The sequence below is a fragment of the Cyanistes caeruleus genome, chromosome 11 (genome assembly GCF_971803275.1).
Source record: "Cyanistes caeruleus chromosome 11, bCyaCae1.hap1.1, whole genome shotgun sequence".
In the NCBI taxonomy this organism is placed as follows: Eukaryota; Metazoa; Chordata; class Aves; order Passeriformes; family Paridae; genus Cyanistes; species Cyanistes caeruleus.
The window spans coordinates 19,723,915-19,745,895 of NC_141711.1; the positions used below are offsets into that span (position 1 = coordinate 19,723,915).

The window sequence follows — 21,981 nt, forward strand, 5'->3', positions numbered from 1 at the left end:
GAAAAATCAATAAATTACCGTCTGATCTTGTACTGTTTCCGGATCCCAAAATAACAGCATATAGATATAAGTTGCACAGTGATGACTGTTAGAACTGACTCTATCACGCAGGTTTTGTGCACGTCCCGCGGGCGGACAATTCCAGAGATGCGCGCTGGATCCTTAGTATCGACTCCTGTTGTAGTGATAACATCTGTGAGTGACGCTGCTCTTGGCCACACCGGAGCTCTGGGCTAGCTCTACGGTGCCACTCCGGCACGGGCAGTCGACAGGAGTGGGGAACTGCAGGGGAAAGGCAATCCCACTGCAGAACCTTCAGAGCACCGACTCCTGCTGGGCTCTGCAAGATCAGGCGTCGCTCTGTGGGTGATGGCAGAAGGATGGAGGAGACCCTCTCGGTGATACTTCCCAGGAACAGGTTTATTAGGGAGAGGGGATAAGCACGGGGTCTGGGCTGGAAAGGAATCACAGATCAGAACCATTTCCGCGGTGCCCTCAGTGGAGCCGTGTCCACTTTTATCCAGCAGGAAAAGGGATGCAGGCAAAGTAGGCTGGTGCCGCCATGCTCCGTTTGTCAGCCAAGCCTAAGCGCCCTCAGTGTTTCTGGTTTCTTAACTAATTTCTCCCTGACTCCTCTCTAATACGAACAAGACAAGAGCACGACACAGTCCAGTTTGACAAGTAAGGCTTGTGAATGACTGAGTGAGTCCACTAAATTAAAAACCTAGTGTGCTTGAAAGCTGACCTTCTGCTCACTCAGGCCTCCTCACCTCTGTAGATGAGGTGACTTTATGCTGTTGCTATGTGGGTTTTAAGAGGCCCAAAGCAGTGACTTTAGTTTCTCTTTGTCTGGGAAGTAGCACACCGGTCTGGTTGAACAGGCAGCAGCACGAGCAGGGTTCCTCCAGCAGCAGGGACACGCCACGAGCCAGGAGGGGACTGTGGCACCAGAGGGGACTGTGGCACCAGAGGGGATTGTGGCACCAGAGGGGATTGTGGCACCAGCCGTGCCCAAGGTCTGGACAGGGTGGCAAAGTCAGGTGGTGCTACCAGACTGCATGAACAGCCCAGGCAAGGCGTGGTGAGGAGGCGGCTCTGGGGGCTGTCCAAGGAGTCCTGTCAAGAACAAATGATTCTAATATTCTCTCTGGGACAAAAAAAGGAGCAATCTCTTGCGTGCACTGGTGCTAATAAATATTTGCTAACATATGGTGAGGTTTCTCTGCAAATGGGCTTTGATGGGAAATTTCTGACCACATTTGGTTTTGCTGTTGAAGTTGAGTACCTGAGTAGCTTTGGTGAGGAATGGAGAATTGTTTGTAGCCCAGTATTTTCTCTGTAAATGTAAGGAGAAGCCTTACATTTTAGCACAGGAGGAAGGTAAGGCTAAGGTTTAAAAGCTTTCCCCTCCTGAAGGGACACACATGCAGAGGAGTCTGTGAGGAGAAGTGCCCTCAGCCACTGCCAGGTTGTGTTTGCCCCCTCTTCAGGCCCAGGATTCTGGGAGTTCCACGAGCCTCAGCTGCCACTGTATTTTTCTCTGAATGTTCCTTGCTGGGCAGTACACAGGGAGAATATTTTGTGCCAAATTCTCCTCTTGGCATTAGGCAAATCTCAGTAATTCTGTTGATTTGCATGTACAAATGAACTTTTTGTAGATAGAATGGAAAAGGGAAATGGAAAAGGAGTTGCTCCAAATTTGAGTGGCCCAATCACACTAAAAATGAAATATAAATTGAAAACGTTTTTATTTCTTTTTTTTGGCCTAGTAGGTGGGGAAAACATGCAAAGTTATAGGGCTCTATTAAGAGATTAAGCCAGCACCTAGAAGCATAAAAGTCAAAAGAGCAAACGAGGAGGAGGGCTTGGGAAGAATATTCAGCCCTTCCTATTGAATGAAAAACAGTAAGAAAACTGCCTCTGGTTGTTACCCATAGGCAACAAGTGTTATATGTAGCCAAGAGCAGATGCCCCAAGCTCTTGGTGGCCCAAGGCCTACCGTGGCTGGCCCACTTTCAGTCCTAGCTGGACCAGGGCGGTTGGCTTGGGAGGGGAGGAGGTGGGGGGATCTCAGGGGAAATGGGGATCACAGCCGGGCTGGGGGACTGTGGGGGAGGCCGGGAGTGCTGGTGCTCTTCTTTACAGGGCAAATCCTGCTTCTGAGACCGTGTAGGCGCACAGTAAAACCAGACAGTCTCCAAGCTTCCTGTGGATGAGGGAGAGTGGCACATTCTTCGCCAGGATTCAGGAGTTGCAGAGGTGTTCCTGTGGAGAGAAGAGGTGGCTGAGGCCTCCAGCTGCCACTAGCACACAGGTCCCCTCCTGAACAGCAGGGCCCAGAGCGGCCAAGGCTCCCCAGCACGGCTGCAGCTGCTGGCACAGCTTGGCCCAGCTGGAGAGCTGCCCCTCAAGGCCCCAGTGAGCAGGGGATGGCTCTGGGCAGGGTCCCTGGCCAGGAGCAGGCCCCAGAGCGCCTCTGCCTTTCAAGGGCAATCTCGTTCCCACTCTTCCTCCTGCCCACCTTGCTTTGCCTCTGCCTGCTGCTCCTGGGGCTGCTCTTGGCCAGGCAGCTCCTGTGGGAGCCAGCATTGGCTGCAGCACAAGTGGGCTCCTCAGGACAAGGCCCAGCAATTCAGAGGCCAATGAAAGGCCTGGGCAGCAGCAGAACTCTCAGCAGAATTCTGTGGACTACCATTGACTACAAACAAGTGCACAGCAGCATGCCTATGTGTCAGGCTCCCAGTGCTGTGTGTAGAGTTTTAAGAAAATACTGGAGAAAAATCAACAAATTACCGTCTGATCTTGTAGACTTTCCGGATCCCAAAAAAACAGCATATAAATGCAAGTTGCACAGTGATAACTGTCACAACTGACTCTATCACACAGGTTTTCCGAACGTCCTGCGGGCGGACAATTCCAGAGGTGGGCGCTGGATCCTTAATATCGATTCCTGTTGTAGTGATAACATCTGTGAGAGCTATGAGCAGCCTTGAGCCCAAGCTGTGCTCCACTGCTGAGCTGGCAGCATGCTGGATACAGCCAGGACATTCTCTGTCTACCTTACCATCCCTTGGCACAGGATGTGCCCCCCAACAGAGCCCAGAAGGCTGGGAGCAGAACCCCGGGGACAGCGCAGCCACTTGGGCAGTGGCTCCTTCCAGGGACACGGGCCAAAGCCATCCCTGAGCAGCCACAGCCACCCCTGACCCTCCCTTCCACTTGACAGCTCCCCTAGCCCAAGGGGACAGAGCCAGGCCCTGTCAGGACACACTGGAGCCTTGGCCTCCTTCTCTGCCCTTTCCCCACCATGGACACCCAATGCAGCCGCTCCCAGGTTTCGAGACGTGTCTCGTACGGAGGGGCCCCAGCAGGACTGCTCAGCCTGGCTGAACCTGGCACAGCAATATACCTTCTGTGCCACTGTCTGCTATCTCCTCCCTTTCTGTAGAGGCATCTGGAATGAAGCTGTTGCATTCTGCAGGAAGTTCTGCCTTCTGCAAAGACTTCTGGTCCATCTCTGGAGAAAGGAAGAGGCACAGCTGAATCAGATGGATCTACTGCCCATCGGGGAAGTGGCTTCTTCAGGGAGTAATACTTGTCAAAGACATATCCATGTCTTGGTCATGATTGCTTGATCAGGAAAAGTCCACGGCTCTTTGGCACACACAAGACTCTCCCTCCTCCTGAAGCTGCCCCTCTTGATCTACCCTGAGACTGGGAAATTGCAGGGGATTTCAGAGTATGCATGGCCAAGGTGCAGCTTGAGCTCCCTGACAGCTGATGCCAAATGCCTTCCTGCAGAGGCTGGGGAGAAGCTGCAGCCAGGCCAGGCTGGGGAAACAGCCCCGCAGGCCATGAAAGCAGCAGCAGGGCAGCCAGGCTGACATGGATCCCTTCTTCCTGTGCCACCATGTCCAGATGTGCAGAGAAAGGCCCCAGCTGCTGAGGGAAATGCACCCACCACGACGTCTGTCCCGATCACTCAGCATCACATCCATGTATTCCGATGTCTCCAGGGACTTGATATCTTCTGTAGGTTTGTTCCTCCCTCTAGGAGGACCTTAACAGAAAGTATTTCCATTTCACATGAATGTGTCCAACAAACCAGGGCTCAGCCTGTGGGCTCAGCAGGGACACACTACTCACCCCTGCGATGGGAGCCGAGCTTGCGTTCAGGAATCAGGAAAGTAGCTGGGAAAGTCCTCTCTGCAGACACACCTGTAACTCAACAGCCACAGAAGCTTCTGTCACCTGTTTCTTGACAGGTTGTTAATGATTATGCTCTGAGCAGAAGTTGAGAACTTACCTGCAGAACCTCCTAATGGTTCCAAGCCATCTTCCATCCCAGCTGCTGGAGAAGCTGTCTCAGCACCCTCATCTAGAAGGGAGCACAGATCAGAACCATTCCAATGTGTGCTGAGATCGACTTCTGCCTTTGGGATCTGGGCACTGCAAGGGGTTTGGGTAATGCTGTGGGAGCCAGATGTCAATGGACATGGCCAAAGCTGCAGAGGGCTCTAGGGAGCTCTGGGCTGGCTCCTGGTCACTCTCAACACCCTTTTTGTGAAACATCCCTGAAGGGCAGGCACTGCCAAGCAGCAGAGATGGCAGCTCAAGCCTCAGCAGGGCTCAGGCCCAGGGGCACAGCAATTGCTCTCTGAGACTGTGCCTGGCATGACCTCCCTCCCTTCACCAGAGGCTGCCCATGGTCCCGTGTTTCCTTCGGGAAACACCGCCTTCAGCAAAGCCATTTTCTTCATCTCTGGAGAAAGGAAGAGGCACAGCTGGATGTGACAGAACTGTTCTCCTTCCAGGGAGGTGGCATCATCATGAGGCAATAATGGTCAAAATCATGGATAAAGATTAGGAAATCATATCAAAGTTTGGGATTAGCCAGGACCTTTCCTCCTCCAAACAGCCCCTACACCTGAATTACCCCGAGACCGGGAAATTGCAGGGGGTGTCAGGGTGTGCATGGCCAGTGCTGCTGTTTGGGCTCCCTGTCAGCTGATGCCAAATGCCTTCCTGCAGAGGCTGGGGAGAACAGCCAGGCCAGGTTGGGAATCAGCCCTGCAGGCCGTGAAAGCAGCAGCGGGGCAGTGAGGCTGCTTTGGATCCCTTCCTGCTGTGCTGGGCACGGCGTGTCCAGATGTGCAGAGAAAGGCCCTGGCTGCTGAGGGAATTACACCCACCACGGTGTGTCTCCAGTTCACTCAACATCTTGTCCAGAAGTCGGGATGCCTCCAGGGATTTCCTGTCTTCTATGTCTTGGTTCGTCCATGCAGAAGGACCTGAATGGAAAGCAATTCCATTTCTCCTTCAGTACTGAGGGGCTGGGAGTGCACCTGGATGACTGCTGCCCTCCAAGGCACTCCCTCATCTCTGCCTTCCCCTCAGGAGCAGGGGCAGGGGGAACCACGTGCCTGCAGTGGCCTCACACAGGGATGGAAGGAGCCCCTTGCATGGCAGTCAGGGGAGAAAGAATACCCTGGAGCTGCCAGAAACTCTGAACTGAACCCCAGGCAGGGCCAGGGCTTGACAGCGACAGCGGGAGCAGCTCAGGTTCCCTGGGGCTGGCAAAGGAGTCACACAAGGCACAGCCCCAGGGCACAGCCCTGGCCCCTTCCCTCTTGCTCTTCTCTGTGGCTGCACAGAGCACACGGAAGGAGACACTGGCATTGCACATGGGAAGGAGATTGACAGCTAAATGCTCCTTCCTCCCACTGACAGTGCTGTGTGGGATCACTCAGGGCTCCAGAAGGGAGCAAGGTGAGGTTTCCACAATCCATCAATCTTCAGACTCTTAAGGGAAATGGCACATGAGTGAGCTCTTGCCACATTGACACTGATTATTCTGTGCAGAAAGAGACACTGAAAACTTGCCTCCAGTATCTGGCAAAGTCTTCAAACCACCACTGACCAGCATTTCCATGTACTCCATGTCACGATCCCAATCTAGAAGGGAGCACAGATCAGAACCATTTCCATGGTGTGCTTGCATCCGCTTCAGACTTAGGGAACTGGGCACTGCAAGGGGTTTTGGTAAGGCTGTGGGAGCCACATTGTCAATGGACATGGCCAAAGCTGCAGAGGGGCCTGGGGAACTCTGGGCTGGCTCCTGGTCACTCTCAACACCCTTTCCATGCTCTGTGAAACATCCCTGAAGGGCAGGCACTGCCAAGCAGCAGAGATGTACAGGTCAAGCCTCAGCAGGGCTCAGGCCCAGGGACACAGCAATTACCCTCTGAGACTGTGCCTGGCATGGCCTCCCTTCCTGCAGCAGACGCTGACCATGAGCCACTGTTTTCTCTGGGAAACACCGCCTTCAGCACAGCTTTCTGGTCCTTCCCTGGAAAAAGAAAGTTTTACAACCGGATCAGATGGAACTGTGTCACAGATGGGAGGTGGCATTTTCAGGAATGAATGCTGGTCAAAGACATAGATAAGGATTAGGAAATTATATCAACTTTTGGGACTGGTCAGGACCCTTCCTTCTCTAAACACCCAGCATTCCTGGTGTACCCTAAGATGGGGAATTGCAGGGGATCTCAGGGTATGCATAGCTGAGGTGCACTTTGGGCTCCCTGTCAGCTGATGCCAAATGCCTTCCTGCAGAGGCTGGGGAGAAGCTGCAGCCAGGCCAGGCTGGGAAACAGCCCTGCAGGCCGTGAAAGCAGCAGCAGGACAGCGAGGCTGCCATGGATCCCTTCCTGCTGTGCTGGGAACGGCGTGACGAGATGTGCAGAGAAAGGCCCTGGCTGCTGAGTCTCAGGAGAAGGATGAGGGACATGGACCCACCTTGTGCTCCCTGCAGCATTTCCTTCAGCATTTGCTGCATGGTATTGGATGGCTCATGGGGTTTTTTGTGTCCAGTAGCTTTGTTCCTTCCTGTTGGAGGACGTTAGAGAAAAATTTCCCAGGAATGGATTCCACAAAATCATTGCTCATCCAGTGGTGTCAGCAGGGACACACTACTCACCCCTGCGATGGGAGCTAGGCTTGTGTGCAGCATCCAGAAAAGTGTCTGGGAAAATCCTCCCTGCAGACACACCTGTATCTCAGCAGCCACAGAAGCTTCTGTCATCTCTGCTAGCAGGATGACTTTTGGGCTCTGAGCTGGCAGCATTCCCAGGGGGAAAGGCCTTGACCTACCCTCGCCATCTCCGTGAGGCTCAGTCCTGGGTGTGGTTTGTGAAGCAAGATCACCTTCACCAAGGGGCTTAGCTGCAAGGAAAAGTAGGACAGAATAACTCCTGTGGCCCTGTAGGAGATCCTCAGGCTCCCTGGGGCCTGCAAAGGAGCCATGCAGAGCGCAGCCCTGGGGCACAGCCCTGGGCCTGGCCCCTTCCCTCTCTGCTCCTCTCCGTGGCTGCACAAAGCACATGGAAGGAGACACTGGCATTGCACATGGGAAGGAGATTGACAGCTAAATGCTCCTTCCTCCCACTGACAGCAATCCTATGGGATCACTCTGGGCTCCCAAAGGGAGCATAGAATGGTTTCCAGAATCCATCAACCTTCAGATTCTTAAGGGAAATGACACATGAGTGAGCCCTTGTCACAATGACACTGATTATTCTGTGCTGAAGGGGACATTGAGAACTTGCCTCCAGCATCTGGCAAGGTCTTCAAACCACCATTTACCAGCACTTCTAGATAATCCATGTCACGATCCCAATCTAGAAGGAATCTCAGATCATAACTATTTCCATGATCTGCTGGTATCCCCTTTCTTCCTTAGGGAACTGGCCACTGCAAGGGGTTTGGGTAAGGCCGTGGGAGCCACATTACAATGGACATGGCCAAAGCTGCAGAGGGGCCTGGGGTGCTCTGGGCTGGCTCCTGGTCACTCTCAACACCCTTTTCATGCTCTATGAAACATCCCTGAAGGGCAGGCACTGCCAAGCAGCAGTGATGGCAGCTCAAGCCTCAGCAGGGCTCAGCCCAGATGTTGCAGTGTGTTTCTTGTTAATGGTGTTTTGTGTTATGGCGGAAGTTGCTGGTTTGGTCCAAATGATGCCCTCCCACCCCACGTTGTCAATGTACCCTGAGTCTCCTGTCAATCCTGTCTTAGGCCCACCACATGCCTGGAATTCCACTTCAGAAATCCCCTGAACTTCAACACTAGATTAGTCCATGTGACCTCATTTTTTCATCCACCTCCCTCATTGGATGAGGATTTTTTGAACCTTGCGTTTTACCCCACCCCACGGTATCTCTGATTAGCTGATGTTTTGTACCCTCCCTTTGAACTGCCTCCCTATTTCAGCTGTTGCATACTCACATTTTCTGTCTTTTACCCCCAAGATTCCCCAGAGCAATAAATCCACTATTACCCCGTCCAAAAGATCTCCCTCTCATTCTTGCCTCCTCAGAGTAGAGACTGACAGTCAAAAAGCTGTAGAGCAAGTGCTCTAGTGGCACCTTGGGTCATCCTGCTCCTGGGCTGTGACCCACTCCTGGAGCAGGCCGAAGTGATAGAGCCAGAGAAGCTCCGGCCCAATGTGATACCCAAAGGCACAGCAATTACCTCCTGGGACTGTGCCTGGCATGGCCTCCCTTCCTGCAGCAGAGGCTGCCCATGAGCCACTGCTTCCTCCAGGAAACGCCGCCTTCAGCACAGCTTTTTGATTCTTCTCTGGAGAAAGAACATTGTACAGCTGGATCAGATGGAACCATTCCACAGACTGGAGGTGGTATCTTTTGGGTCAATGCTTGTCAAGGACATGGAAAAGGATCATGAAATCATATTAACTTTTGGGATTGGTCAGGACCCTTCCTTCTCAAAACAGCTGCCATTTCTTGTCAACCCTGAGACTGGGAAATTGCAGGGGTTCCCAGGGTGTGCATGGCCTGTGGTGCACTTGGGGCTCCCTGTCAGCTGATGCCAAATGCCTTCCTGCAGAGGCTGGGGAGAAGCTGCAGCCAGGCCAGGCTGGGAAACAGCCCTACAGGCCATGAAAGCAGCAGAGGGAAAGTGAGGATACCATGGATCCCTTCCTGCTGTGCCGGGCACGGCGTGTCCAGATGTGCAGAGAAAGCCCCCGGCTGCTGAGTCTCAGGAGGAGGCTGAGGGACATGGACCCACCTTGTGCTCCCTGCAGCATTTCCTTCAGCATTTGCCGCATGGTATTAGATGGTTCACGAGGTTTCTTGTATCCAGTAGCTTTGTTCCTTCCTGTTGGAGGACCTTAGAGAAAAATTTCCCAGGAATGGATTCCACAAAACCATTGCTCAGGCTGTGGGGTCGGCAGGAACACACCACTTACCCCTGCGATGTGAGCCGGGCGTGTCTGCAGTAACCAACCCAGGAGCTGGCAAAGCGCTCCCTGCAGACACACCTGTAACTAAACAGCCACAGACGCTTCTGTCATCTCTGCTGATCTGCACAGGCAGCACTGAGCCGCAGGAGAGGTGAGGGGATCACACAGTCCAAGGGCACACACGTGCACGGCTCTGTCCTGGCACCTGCAGCGATGCCGCCCTGGCCGAGCTCTGGGCTCTGAGCTGGCCGCTCTCCCTGGGGGAAAGGCCTTGACCTACCCTCGCCATCTCCCTGAGTCCTGGGTGTGGTTTGTGAAGCTGCACCGCCTGCACCAAGAGGCTTGGCTGCAAAGAAAGGCAGGACAGAACAGCTGCTGTGGCTCTGTAGGAGATCCTCAGGGTCCCTGGGGCCTGCAAAGGAGCCATGCACGGCACAGCCCTGGGCCTGGCCCCTTCCCTCTCTGCTCCTCTCCATGGTTGCACAGAGCACACGGAAGGAGACACTGGCATTGCACATGGGAAGGAGATTGACAGCTAAATGCTCCTTCCTCCCACTGACAGCAATCCTGTGGGATCACTCAGGGCTCCAGTGGGACAAGGTTTAAAAAACGTATCACCCCTGAGATTATGTTAAGGGAAGTGGCACATGGCTGAGCTCCTGCCACCTTGACATTGATTGTTCTGTAAGTAAAAAGGGGAATTGAGAACTTGCCTCCAACATCCTCCAGGAATTTCACGCCATCATTCATTACTTCCGCGTAATCCATGTGATGATTCCAATCTAGATTGGAGCACAGATCAGAACCATGTCCATGGCGCATTCTGGGATCCCCTTCTGCCTTAGGGGATGGGCACTACAAGGGGTTTGGGTAAGGCCTTGGCAGCCAGATGTCAATGGACATGGTCAGAGCTGCAGAGGGACCTGCGGAGCTGTGGTCACTCTCAACACCCTCTTTGCAGTCCCTTTGCAACATCCCTGGCAGTGTGGCAGGAGCAGCCCAGGGCCCCTGGGGACTCTCTCCCTCCCACAGAGGAAACCCTCCCTTATGCTTTGGGGAAAACCATTCCCAACGCTTCCCAGGGAGAAGGGAGTGCTGTCCCGAGAAAGGGGAACCAGGCCGTGGGCTCACCTGCTCCCTGTGCTCGCCAGGGAGCAGCCTGGGCAGCCCTGTCAGGCAGGGCCACTGCCAGGAGGAGCAGGAGGAAGAGGCGCAGAGGAAAGGCCATGGTGCCTTGCCCTCTGCCAGTCCTCCAGCTCTTGCTGTCACCACTGTCCTCACAACGCTGTCCCAGTGTCAGCACCGCTGCCAACGCCGCTGCTGCCACCGCCGCTGCTGCCACCGCCGCTGCTGCCACCGCCGCTGCTGCCACCGCCGCTGCTGCCACCGCCGCTGCTGCCGTCGCCGCTGCTGCCGTCGCCGCTGCTGCTGTAGCCGCTGCTGCTGTCGCCACTGCTGCCGTAGCCGCTGCTGCCGTAGCCGCTGCTGCTGTAGCCGCTGCTGCTGTAGCCGCTGCTGCTGTAGCCGCTGCTGCTGTCGCCGCTGCTGCTGTCGCCGCTGCTGCCGTAGCCGCTGCTGCTGTAGCCGCTGCTGCCGTCGCCGCTGCTGCCGTCGCCGCTGCTGCTGTCGCCGCTGCTGCTGTAGCCGCTGCTGCAACAGTCGCAGTCAAGGACTGACTGCTCCGTCCTTGTGGTGCTGTGCAACCACGGGGCTCTGCCACCTCTGTGACCTCAGAGCCTGCCGTGACCTCAACCTGTGTAACCCCAGAGCCTGCTGTGACCTCACAGCCTTGGCTGTACCCCTCGAGTGTTCTCCCATCTGGGTGCCCTGATAGTAAATCTTTTAATTCATCAAAGGGCCATTGCTAAACAAAACCTTGGTTTTGTCTGCTGACATTGCTGGTCAGGTGTCGCTAGAGGACACGAACTATAGAACGAGGGTTCCGATCACACACAGGTGTTCTGACACTGGTAGAAGGGACAATACCTCCCTCATCTCATTGGTGGGACAAGAGAAAACAGTCTCAGAAAATATGTGTCTTGTTTTAGGAAACAAAAGCTTATTTTCATAAACAGTCCTTGAGAGTGAAAAACTCCTCAAAAGACTTTCTCTTGGGAGCAATCAGCTCCCGAGAGCATGAAATTCTCTCAGGTTCAGAAAATCATGTCCACAGTCGGGCTGTGTCCCTGGTGTTTTTCTTGATGGTTCCCTCTTTTCCTGGGCACTCCAGTGGAGGAGGTGCAGGCCCAGGTGATGCCACTGAAGGAAATGTGCCCTCAGCCCAGGGACGCTCAGCTTGGACTCCCCCAGCCCCTCGGGGCCCCACCGCTGGTCACAGCAGCCCCTGCCTGGCTCCTGCCTGCCCACACTGTGGTCAGCCCTGGCAGCTCCTGGACATGGATCTCAGTCAAGGCTGGTGCTGTGTGGGCTTTGCTGGCAGTACCAGCTGGACACTGGGCTAACAGCTCCATCTCTTTATTTGAAGAGAAGAAGGGGCCATCACCTACACTGGCAGATGGGCTCACCTTCAGTGTTGTTTACAGGGCAGGGCCAGAGGGGCTCAGGGACAGAGGAAGGGCCATGTTGGTCCCAGCTGGGGCTGGAGGGTACTGGGCTGGTCTTGGGGTCTCTACAAGAACTAAGGAATGGGCTAGGCTGGGGCAGAGGGAGATCAAAAAAGGGAATGAAGGCAGCTTGGGGATACCCATGGGGAGAAGAGTTGGCCGTGGGATCTACAGGGTTATAGGAGGATTCCTCCTGTTCTGGGATGGCTGCTCTGGGGTCCTCTTCTCAAAGCTCTTGCGAGAGCTGCCCAGGCCCTCATTACTGAAGAGGAGCTGCTCAAGCTGTCTGGGTGTTTAGTGCAGCCACTGTCCTTCAAATGCTGTCCAGAAGTGCTCCTGTGGAGAGAGGAGGTGGCTGAGGCCCCCAGCTGTCGCTGGCACACAGAGACCCTCCTGCACAGCAGGGCCCAGAGCGGCCAAGGCTCCCCAGCACGGCTGCAGCTGCTGGCACAGCTTGGCCCAGCTGCAGAGCTGCCCCTCAAGGCCCCAGCGAGCAGGGGATGGCTCTGGGCAGGGTCCCTGGCCAGGAGCAGGCCCCAGAGCGCCTCTGCATTTCAAGGGCAATCTTGTTCCTGCTCTTCCTCCTGCCCACCTTGCTTTGCCTCTGCCTGCTGCTCCTGGGGCTGCTCTTGGCCAGGCAGCCTCAGTGGGAGCCAGCATTGGCTGCAGCCCAAGCGGGCTCCCCAGGACAAGGCCCAGCAGTGAAGGGGCCAAAGAAAGGCCTGGGCAGCAGCAGAACTCTCAGTAGAGTTATTTGGATAACCACTGACTCCCCACAAGTCCACAGCAGCCTCCTTGGAAATGTTTCCTGTCTACAATAGACTTCCATAAGAAGTTATTTGATGGAAAGATGAACAAAACACTCACCATTTTCTCCTCCAGGAACACCAGATTCCAAAGCAGCACAACATGAAGACAAGCTCTCCACCTCCCACCATGGCCATTATCTCTAGTTAGCAGCGTGTTCCCTGACAGAAAGCCCTTTCAATGACCTTCTGGGAATCAGGAACATGAGCTGTGGTGCTGGCTCCATCTGTGGGAGCAATGGGCAGTGTGAGCCCGTGCTGTGCTCTGCTGCTGAGCTGGCAGCACGCTGGATACGGCCAGGACATTCTCTGTTTCCCCCTGAGCTGGGGCCTGCAGGCACCTTACTGCCCCTTGGCACAGGCTGTGCCACCCAACAGAGCCCAGAAGGACGGGAGCAGAGCCCGGGGACAGCACAGCTGCTTGGGCAGTGGCTCCTTCCAGGGACTCAGGCCAAAGCCATCCCTGAGCAGCCAGAGGCACCCCTGACCCTCCCTGCTCTGTGACAGCTCCCCCAGCCCAAGGGGACAGAGCCAGGCCCTGTCAGGAGCTAGTGCAGGCCCTTCCCAGTTGGGAGCATGGCCCTGGGCTCATGGCAGGGCTCCCACTTGGTGCTGCTCCTGTGCCTTGGGCCTCCGGGCACTCAGGGCCAGCTCTGGGAGCAGCTGCAGAGGGAGGGATGTTGGTGCACGAGTCCCGTTTCTTGGGGCTGACCTTGGGGCTCTGAGATGGCAGCTCTCCCAGTGGGAAAAGCCTTGACCTACCCTCACCATCTCCCAGAGAATCGTTCCTGGATCCCAGGGGCACAGTTCAGGACGTGGGATGGTAAGCCAGATCACCTTCATTAACAGGTTCAGCTGCAAAGAAAGGCAGGACAGGACAGGTCCTGGAGAGTGCTCAAGATTCTCCTTCAGTCCAGAGGGGCATGGAGTGCACCTGGGTGACTGCTGCCCTCCAAGGCACTCCCTCATCTCTGCCTTCCCCTCAGGAGCAGGGGCAGGGGGACCACGTGCCTGCAGTGGCCCCACACTGGGATGGAAGGAGCCCCTTGCATGGCAGTCAGGGGAGAATGGTCTTCCTTGTGCTGCCAGCAGCTCTGAACCGAGCCTCAGGCAGAGCCAGGGCTTGGTAGTGGCAGCAGGAGCAGCTCAGGCTCCCTGAGGCCAGCAGAGGAGCCATGCAAGGCACAGCCCCGGGGCACAGCCCTGAGCCTGGCCCCTTCCCTCTCTGCTCTTCTCCGTGGCTGCACAGTGCAGGCAGATGGAGACACTGGTGTAGAGAATATTTTAACAGAAGGTGGGCATGATATTTTAGTAAAGGCCTGTCTGCACAAACCAGCCTTTGGCATAAGTCGTGATATTAAAGGCTAATGTCCTTGAAACTTCCCTGAAGCAGAGAGAATGAAGAAAAACAATATCCTTGTGTCTAAGAGAAAAAATGTAAACCAGTGTGTATTAGCCAATAGTAACTTGCTTAGACCACAGGTCCTGGCAAACACTATAAAAGGTGCTAAAGATAGAAATAAATGGCATTCACTTTTACTTCTGTGAAGACTTGTGAATAGTCTCTCAATATCTGGCGCTCCGAACAGGAACCTCTCATGGGCTGAGGGGATTCAGTGGTGGAGCCGGTGGAGTGAATCTGGGCGCTGGAAGCCGCGGACGTGGATCGGTACCGAATAGGCGACCTGAGCGCAGTGAGACACGGCGCGGTGAGATGTGGAAAAAGGAGGCAGGTCTCTGGGGGAGACCGAAGGCGGAGGAGTAAGTGAGGGGTTGTCATGGAGTTACTTTACTTTTAAGGGAGTTGGAGTTGCTGGGAAGTGCTTGGAGTCTTTTCTCCTGACCAATTATCGGTCATTGCTGGGAACTGACAGCAGTTTAGGCCATTGAAAAGTGGGATCAACTTGTGAACCCTACCTTAAAATGTAAAAGCAGAGCTCTCTGGGTTCTCTTTGTTTTCTGGCTGTGGAGGATCCGGAGCTCCAGGCCTCCCGTCCCTGCCCAGGCCATGCGGCCGGGCGGGGATGGGGCCGGGCCTGCTTCGTCTCCCGGCCGGGAGATGGGGGGGCCTGGGGAAGGTTTTCTTTGGGCCCGGGCCGGGCCGATCTCTGGCTCGGCTGCAGGTTTTGCTGTAACTAATTCACTAGAAACTGCCCAGTGAAGAAAGAGAGAGGCCCTGGACTTGCAGCGGGTTGGAGCAGAGACTACACGCTCTAGAGCAGCCATGAGGAACTTCCCATCGCAGACGGCTCCAGCTCCTGTTAGGCAGAGATCACCGAACCATCTACAAAAGCCTGGGCAAGATGTTAACTCTTTCATTACCCAGATGAGACTTGCGGATTAATCTTTTTATCCAGAGAGAGAGAGAGAGAGATATCAACATGAAAAGAGACTTTATAAACTACCAGTGACAGGAAAGAAAAGAAGCTTCAAGGAAGGTAGAGAATTAAGAAGATGCTTTAATTAAGCTGAAATATCTCCCTGTTAAAACTATGGAGATGGACAATGAAGTCCTGAAAAGAACTCCTTTAATTCATGATAGAGGATCTAGAGAGGAATAGTGTTCAAAGTGTAAATTTGAGTAAAGAGTAATTATAGTATAGTGAAGTACTGGGAGATTAAAAGCCTTGAGAGGCCATGAGAAAACTGTTGAGAGATTTGAAGCCCTGAGAGGCCATGAGAAAACTGTTTTCTGGTGAAGCTCACAGAAACAGATGAAGAAGACTTTTTTTTCTTTTTTTGCCTTTGAATAACTTATCCTTAAAAATGCTATCTCTAGACGCATGGCCCATACACACCTCAGAGTGATGTGAGAATGGAAGGAGTGAACTCTAATAATAGCATCTCTAGACAGCTAACATTAAGGCAATAGAAAACTATAACAAAAATAGTTTTCTTGTGAGAAACTCCATAAATTAACAGGAAGAAACTTCTGTTTCTCTATAAAGATTAGTAAAAAGACTAGCAAGAATTGGGACTGTTTTAACCATCAGAGTTCCAGAGTTTTTGTCTCTGTTGTCATGTGTACAAGGGAATAGTGAGTAGATAGGAGATGGAAAGGTTTTTCTGGAAGTTTATTCTGGTGTTCTTATTACTGTGGTTTGTCAATAAACTTTCTTTTTTTTTCCCCTTTTAAGTTGTATGCCTGTTTTGCTCTTATTCTAATCCATATCTCACAGCAAGAAGTAAGTAATTTTCTTAGTTAGTAGTTTAAAACCACGACAGGGGTCGTGACCTTCCCCCTGCCATGTGCTGTTAGCATGGAAATTGAGTTTGCGTCAGCGAAAAAGCTGCTTCTGAGTATTCTCATTAAACAAGGCAAAGCAGTCAGGGGATAAGACCTGGACAAGCTCGTTTTATGGGCTACAGATAATAGGCGCGGGTGCCCGGAAGAATCGAAAGATATAGGAGATTTGTTGTGACAGAGAATAATTACAGGGAAAAGCAAGGACACTCTGTCTCTCGGTCCCACTTGGCAGATTGTAATTAATACCTTAAAAAACAGAAAAGTGAGATATGCTGAGGCTGTGAGCCCTGTAATTCTACCTGTGTCACAGCAGCCGTCTCTACCTCCCATTGCTGGGTGAGCATTCCTGTCTATGCCGTCCTTGGAGAGAGGGAGGGAGAGTCAGAGAGAAGAAAATAATGAGAAAGAAATTCCACAGCAAATGCTGAAACAACAAACAGAATCTGTTCAGCTACGGCAGGATGTGATACGTCCTGAACTATTTGCTTCACTTTTGGAGACACTTTTAACACTACAGTCTTATTTAAGCTCCAACTTTACTACCCTGGAAGAAGAGAAGCCAAATTTAGCTTGGTTTCTACCCAGACCAGGGGAACATGGGGGAAAGCACTGAGGTGTGTGCAGAGAACAAAGGCACCCCCAGGGCAGAGGCAGAGCAGAAAAAAAATCTCCAAGGCCATGCTGGACAATTACAGAAGCAGTTGAGCAGAAACAGGTGTCTCAGACAGGTGGCTTCAAAGAGAGACAAAACAGCCAAAAAATTGCTAACTTCGAAATTTATCACTGTAATTAAAAGTTGATAAGCTGCAATGGTCACCATTGTTACCACCTGGCCCTGAGAGGCTTTTCGTGTAACATTGCCTGTTTTTGTAAAATCGTGCCCTTTTTCCTCTATCTGTGAACAACGAGAGAAATATTGAGAGAAAGAACTGCATTTGTTAAAGTTACCTTTGTGAGGTTTTTCTTTCCGTTTTTCTCTCTGCGAGAGTGTGTGGGGGATGACGGAGACTTTGCTCAAACCTTCTAGAGATAACAGCAGCAGAGAGCAGCAGCAGAGCGGGCAGTCCATGTACTTTTTTATTTTTTTTCTTTAAAAAATGGGGGGAATTGATGCCTTAGAAGCATTTGATTAATGTAATTCATTAACTTCAAGGGGAGAAATGCCTGTGTTTTTTGTTAACAGATTGAAAAAAGGTCACCTGTTCATCTGACCAGACTGTCTGCCTTTGAAAACATGAGATCCAGTAAACACAGACGTCACCACACAGCCTTAATACTCCAAACAAGATCAGAAGTGGAGCTGTCAGGACACACTTGTGTCTGAGCTCTACACAGACAGTTTGCCAACAGAAATTTCATGTTGTTATTATGATGTTGTGTCTCTACCGATTTTTTTCAGTTATTCTCTGTTTTAAGATTTAGAAGATGTGAAGAACAAGCTGAACATCGATGCCCTCAGTCAGTCACCGATCAGCTGCCAGTTGACATCACAGGAGCAGCGGATATTCCAAGACTGAATCACGTTAAATCATTGTTTGTGAGAAGAGTTTTATAGAAGATCTAGAAGAGTATAGAGACTCCATCTAACTGTATATAAAAGCAAATTGTAATTGTATTTTACCCTTTAAGCAAATTGCTTTCACGCTTAGATTGCATGAATACCAGAGCACATGTGTTAAAAGTAGTTAGATAGTAGTTTAAGATAAGGAGTGTAGCTTGTGTGATAATTGTTATTTGTAGGTTATTGATAAGTTTAGAAAAGATATTAGTATAAAGTGTAAGTATTCCCCCTTCAAGAGTTAATGTGATCATAGTTAAAAGTTCATTTAACTTTAAAGCCTTAGCTGTGATTCTGCAGGCATGCTGTCATTTGCATGGAACAAACTGCTTATGGTAATTGTGCTGTGTATAGTCCTGACCAACTGTCTGCTAACTAACATCCACCCCAGCACTGGCAGTTGGGGTGCAGGAGGAGTTGTGCTTCTGTGCCAGTCACTTCTGAGGCAGCTTGAACTCCTTCATAGGCAGCCAAGATTTCCTTCTCTGTGGGAATGTAGTTGGCTTCGGACCCTCTGTAGCTTCGCCTCCAGAATCCCAGTGGTCGGCCTCGAGTCTCTTCAGGCACTTTCTGCCAAAGGCTCCAGGATTAGCCATTGTTCCTGGCTGCAGAGTAGAGCACGTTCTTCACGTCTGGTCCTGTCCTGACTGGGCCAAGGGCTACTGCATGAGTGATCTCCTGCTTGGTCTGAGCAAAGGCTTGCTGCTGTTCAGGGCCCCACTGGAAAGTGTTCTTTTTTCGGGTAACCATGTAGAGAGGGCTCACGATCTGGCTGTACTCAGGAATGTGCATCCTCCAAAAACCTATGGCACGTAGGAAAGCTTGTGTTTCCTTCTTGCTGGTGGGTGGAGACATTGCAGCGATCTTATTGACGACCTCAGTGGGAATCTGACACCATCCATCTTGCCACTTTACTCCCAGGAACTGGATCTCTCGAGCAGGTCTTTTGACTTTGTTCTTCTTGATGGCAAAGCCAGCTTGTAGCAGAATCTGGATGATCTTTTCTCCTTTCTCAAATACTTCCACTGCTGTGTTCCCCCACACAATGATGTCATCAATGTACTGCAGATGTTCTGGAGCCTCACCCTTTTCCAGGGCAGCCTGGATCAGTCCATGGCAGATAGTGGGGCTGTGCTTCCACCCCTGAGGCAGTCGGTTCCAAGTGTACTGCACTCCCCTCCACGTGAAGGCAAACTGAGGCCTGCATTCTGCTGCCAGGGGAATGGAGAAAAATGCATTGGCAATGTCAATAGTGGCGTACCACTTCACTGCTTTGGACTCCAGCTCCAGCATGTCCGGCACGGCAGCGCTCAGCGGTGGAGTCACTTCATTCAGTGCACAATAGTCCACAGTCAATCTCCATTCTCTGTCAGACTTGTGCACAGGCCAGATGGGGCTGTTGAAGGGGGAGTGGGTTTTGCTGACCACCCCTTGGCTCTCCAGCTCTCTGATCATCTTGTGGATGGGGATCACAGCATCTCGATTTGTCCTATACTGCCGGCGGTGCACGGTCGAGGTGGCAATTGGTACTCGCTGTTCTTCCACCTTCAGGAGTCCTACTGTAGATGGGTTCTCTGATAGTCCAGGCAAGGTGTTCAATTTCTTAATGTCCTCTGCCTCCACAGCAGCTATTCCAAAAGCCCACCTGAGTCCCTTTGGGTCTTTGTAATAGCCTAGACAAAGGAAGTCTATGCCCAGAATACACGGGGCCTCTGGGCCAGTCACAATGGGATGTTTCTGCCACTCTTCCCCAGTCAGGCTCACCTTGGCTTCCAACAGAGTCAACTGCTGCAATCCCCCCGTCACCCCAGCAATGGAAACAGGTTCTGTCCCCACATGTCCTGATGGCATTAGGGTACACTGTGCACCAGTATCAACTAAAGCTTCGTATTTTTGTGGCTCTGATATGCCAGGCCATCGGATCCACACCGTCCAAAAGACCCGGTTTTCCCGTGCCTCTTCCTGGCTAGAGGCAGGGCCCCTCCAGCACTGGTCATCCTCTCCTCCCTGGGCATACATGCTAGAGGTTCCTTCAAGGGGATCATCTTCTTTTCTGCAATATCTGGCAGTTTGGTGACGGGAGGTTGAGGCTACCTTCACTTTAGTGGAACCTTTCTGGTTAATGGTTCCCTCCCTGAGTTGACGCACTCGTGCTGCCAGGGCAGAAGTGGGTTTCCCATCTGTAAGAGACGGTCCGAAGATTCCCTCATCTGTCTCACAACCGTCTCAAGGACAGAGACTGAGACCCTGAATATCACAAGGGACTTGGTTTGGGGATTTGGGCCTAGCTGAAATGGATGTTTGCTCAGTGATTGTTTGCAGGAGGTTGCACAGTACACTGCTCTCGTTCCTGTTGGTGAGCAGAGGCTTGGTAACCTGCGCAACGGGTTTTCCACGACTCATGGCTCTCATTCCTGCTGGTGAGCAGAGGCTTGTGCCTGGTACCCTGTGCAATGGGTTTTCCACAACACCTTGTCCTTGTTCCTGCTGGTGAGCAAAGACTTGCAAGACATGGATTGCTCTGTACCCTACACCTGCTCCCTGCGCAATGGAATTCATCACAATGATCATCAATCTCATCTGGTTTTGGCCCTGCACCCCTCGCTTTGCAAAAGACTATAAAATTATACCCCAAACTTACCTTCCTTTGAGATCTCCCCAACGGACAGAACACTCTGCGTCGTTGGATGGCTGAGTGGACTTCGACGTTGGTAGCTATAATCCCCTTACTCTCTTTTCCTTATGCTTTGCTTTCTCTTTTCTTTCCCTCTATCGCATATTAGTGCTGATGAGCACTCAATAAACTGTGTTTTCTTGTTTAAGTTCTTGGTTTGCTGATAATCTTTTGTACTCTAAGACCGGCTAAAAGAACCACATCACGAATCCCACCTTGCGGATCGTGACATAAATTGGCGTCACGGACAGGATTCTGAGAGACAGAAGGGGTTGCAGGTTGTTGTGCAGTCTGTATCAGGGGAAGGACGTTTCGCTTCATCCGCACCTAGCATGCCACGCTGGTGAGCAGTGTCTAGAAAGCAAGGGAGGCGACTCGAATTTCTCGCAAACTGCACACGCCCAGGTGAAAAGCACCCCTACACTCATTTGAGGGCTCTGTCTTCAGAATTTTACGCGGGATCTTTGAGTACAAAAGGTGGGACTTACTGGTTTCTTATATGCTGACTGCTTGGTGTAGCGGAGAGACAACCTGAATTTTAACATAAAGGGGTGCCTCCCAAGCAGATTTGGTCTCTCCACCCACAGCAGGGGGGAACACAGCATTGGCTGCGTCTGATGTAGTGTGACTGAGTTTTACCTCCCTGTAGTGGTTCTGTGTACTGTTCTGTGTTTTTGATGAATTTTGACTGCTTGGTGTAGTAAAGAGACAACTTGAATTTTAACATAAAGGGGTGCCTCCCAAGCAGATTTGGTCTCTTCATCCATACAGGGACGCGAAGGGTGATGTGGCAAAGGCCGCGTCTGTGTGTAACTTAAGTCTTACCTCCCTGTAGTGGTACTGAACCCTTCACACACACAAACATGAGTGAGCACTCTGAAAACTCTAGTATAAAAGATAAAGCTGCATTCATTGCTTTGTTAGCAAAACACAATGCTAAGCCCTCCCCAGCTGGGGAAGAATGGGCTCAAAATAATTGGTTCAACCTGGAAAATGTCACTGATAGAATTTGCTCCCTGCAACATGAGGCAAAGTTCAAATTTGGCCGTAATAAAACCATAATTTGTTCTGTCTTGGGAGCTTGTCTTACGTCGGCTGTAGAGGCTCACACGAGACGAAGGCAGGAAGAGAATGTAATTATACAATCCCTACAAAATTTAGTTGAAAGTTTGCAAAATGAAATTAATTTCTTACGAACTGCTCTGAGTGAGGAGTGTGCCAAAAATTCACAGTCTGCTGATTCCTTTAAGGAGTCGTTGGAAAAAGAAACTCCTCAGATAAATCACATATATCCTCAAGCAGAATTACATTTGGAAAAAATTGTGGTGAAAACTGTTGCTCCCAAATAAGACCTTTGATTAAAACAGAATATAACTATATCAATGATGAAGATCTTGATCCACATATAACCACTAAAGAAATCCCGTACACTGCTACTGAATTGGCTAAGTTAAAAAAGGAGTACGGGCGTCTCCCTCACGAGTCAGAGACAGAATACGTATTTCGAGTGTCTCTCACAGGGGGAGATCAAATTCGATTATCTGAACAAGAAGCAAGCGGTTACTGGGGACATGGTGTTTTCTTAACAACAGGAGATAACCGCAACCCATGGTCCCTAACACAGCGAGCTGCATATTGGGCAGGGGGACTTAACCCCCTGGAAAGGGGAGATCCTGTAGTTCTAACCAGCTCCCCAGACCAAATTCTCAAAAACATTCATAAGGCAGCTTGTCTACAACTGATTCATGAAAGAAAATTAATTGTTGGTTATGAATCACCAATTTTGTTACCTGTGGAAGCTGAAATTATGACCCCTTTAATTTGTGGTCTTCCAGAATCACTGAAACCTACAGCAATTCTCCTCCAAAC

At 51.6% G+C, this 21,981-nt stretch overlaps 3 protein-coding genes across 11 annotated transcripts in view; 1 reads left to right on the top strand and 2 right to left on the bottom strand.

Moving 5' to 3' along the window:
• The window catches only part of LOC111945973 (uncharacterized), a 248,502-nt gene that overhangs the window by 106,850 nt on the left and 119,671 nt on the right, over positions 1-21,981 (top strand). The gene's annotated exons all lie outside the window — the stretch shown is intronic.
• LOC147651081 (uncharacterized) lies at positions 2,022-5,249 on the bottom strand. The gene is made up of 7 exons (XM_086846664.1): positions 5,193-5,249; positions 4,307-4,378; positions 4,147-4,218; positions 3,962-4,060; positions 3,410-3,517; positions 2,794-2,950; positions 2,022-2,265 (listed from the first exon to the last, which is right to left on the bottom strand). The coding sequence occupies exons 1-7, from the start codon at positions 5,218-5,220 to the stop codon at positions 2,022-2,024; spliced, it is 780 nt and encodes a 259-aa protein (XP_086702790.1). The 5' UTR covers positions 5,221-5,249.
• Positions 6,480-10,706, bottom strand: LOC147651082 (uncharacterized). Its single transcript, XM_086846665.1, has 8 exons — positions 10,395-10,706; positions 9,544-10,045; positions 9,089-9,347; positions 8,531-8,638; positions 7,153-7,224; positions 6,980-7,039; positions 6,799-6,888; positions 6,480-6,523 (listed from the first exon to the last, which is right to left on the bottom strand). The coding sequence occupies exons 3-8, from the start codon at positions 9,126-9,128 to the stop codon at positions 6,480-6,482; spliced, it is 414 nt and encodes a 137-aa protein (XP_086702791.1). The 5' UTR covers positions 9,129-9,347; positions 9,544-10,045; positions 10,395-10,706.

Bases quoted from the DNA above. Each gene is read 5' to 3' on its own strand.
- LOC147651081 (XM_086846664.1), bottom strand. From the start codon at position 5,220: ATGTTGAGTGAACTGGAGACACACCGTG. The intron at 4,379-5,192 runs GTGGGTGTAATT...GCTCCCTTCTAG, and splicing joins TGAACTGGAGACACACCGTG to ATGAGGGTGCTGAGACAGCT. The intron at 4,061-4,146 runs GTGAGTAGTGTG...CTTTCTGTTAAG, and splicing joins GCTCGGCTCCCATCGCAGGG to GTCCTCCTAGAGGGAGGAAC.
- LOC147651082 (XM_086846665.1), bottom strand. From the start codon at position 9,128: ATGCGGCAAATGCTGAAGGAAATGCTGCAGGGAGCACAAG. The intron at 8,639-9,088 runs GTGGGTCCATGT...TTCTTTCTCCAG, and splicing joins AATGCTGCAGGGAGCACAAG to AGAAGAATCAAAAAGCTGTG. The intron at 6,524-6,798 runs GTGGGTCCATGT...TCCCCATCTTAG, and splicing joins AATGCTGCAGGGAGCACAAG to GGTACACCAGGAATGCTGGG.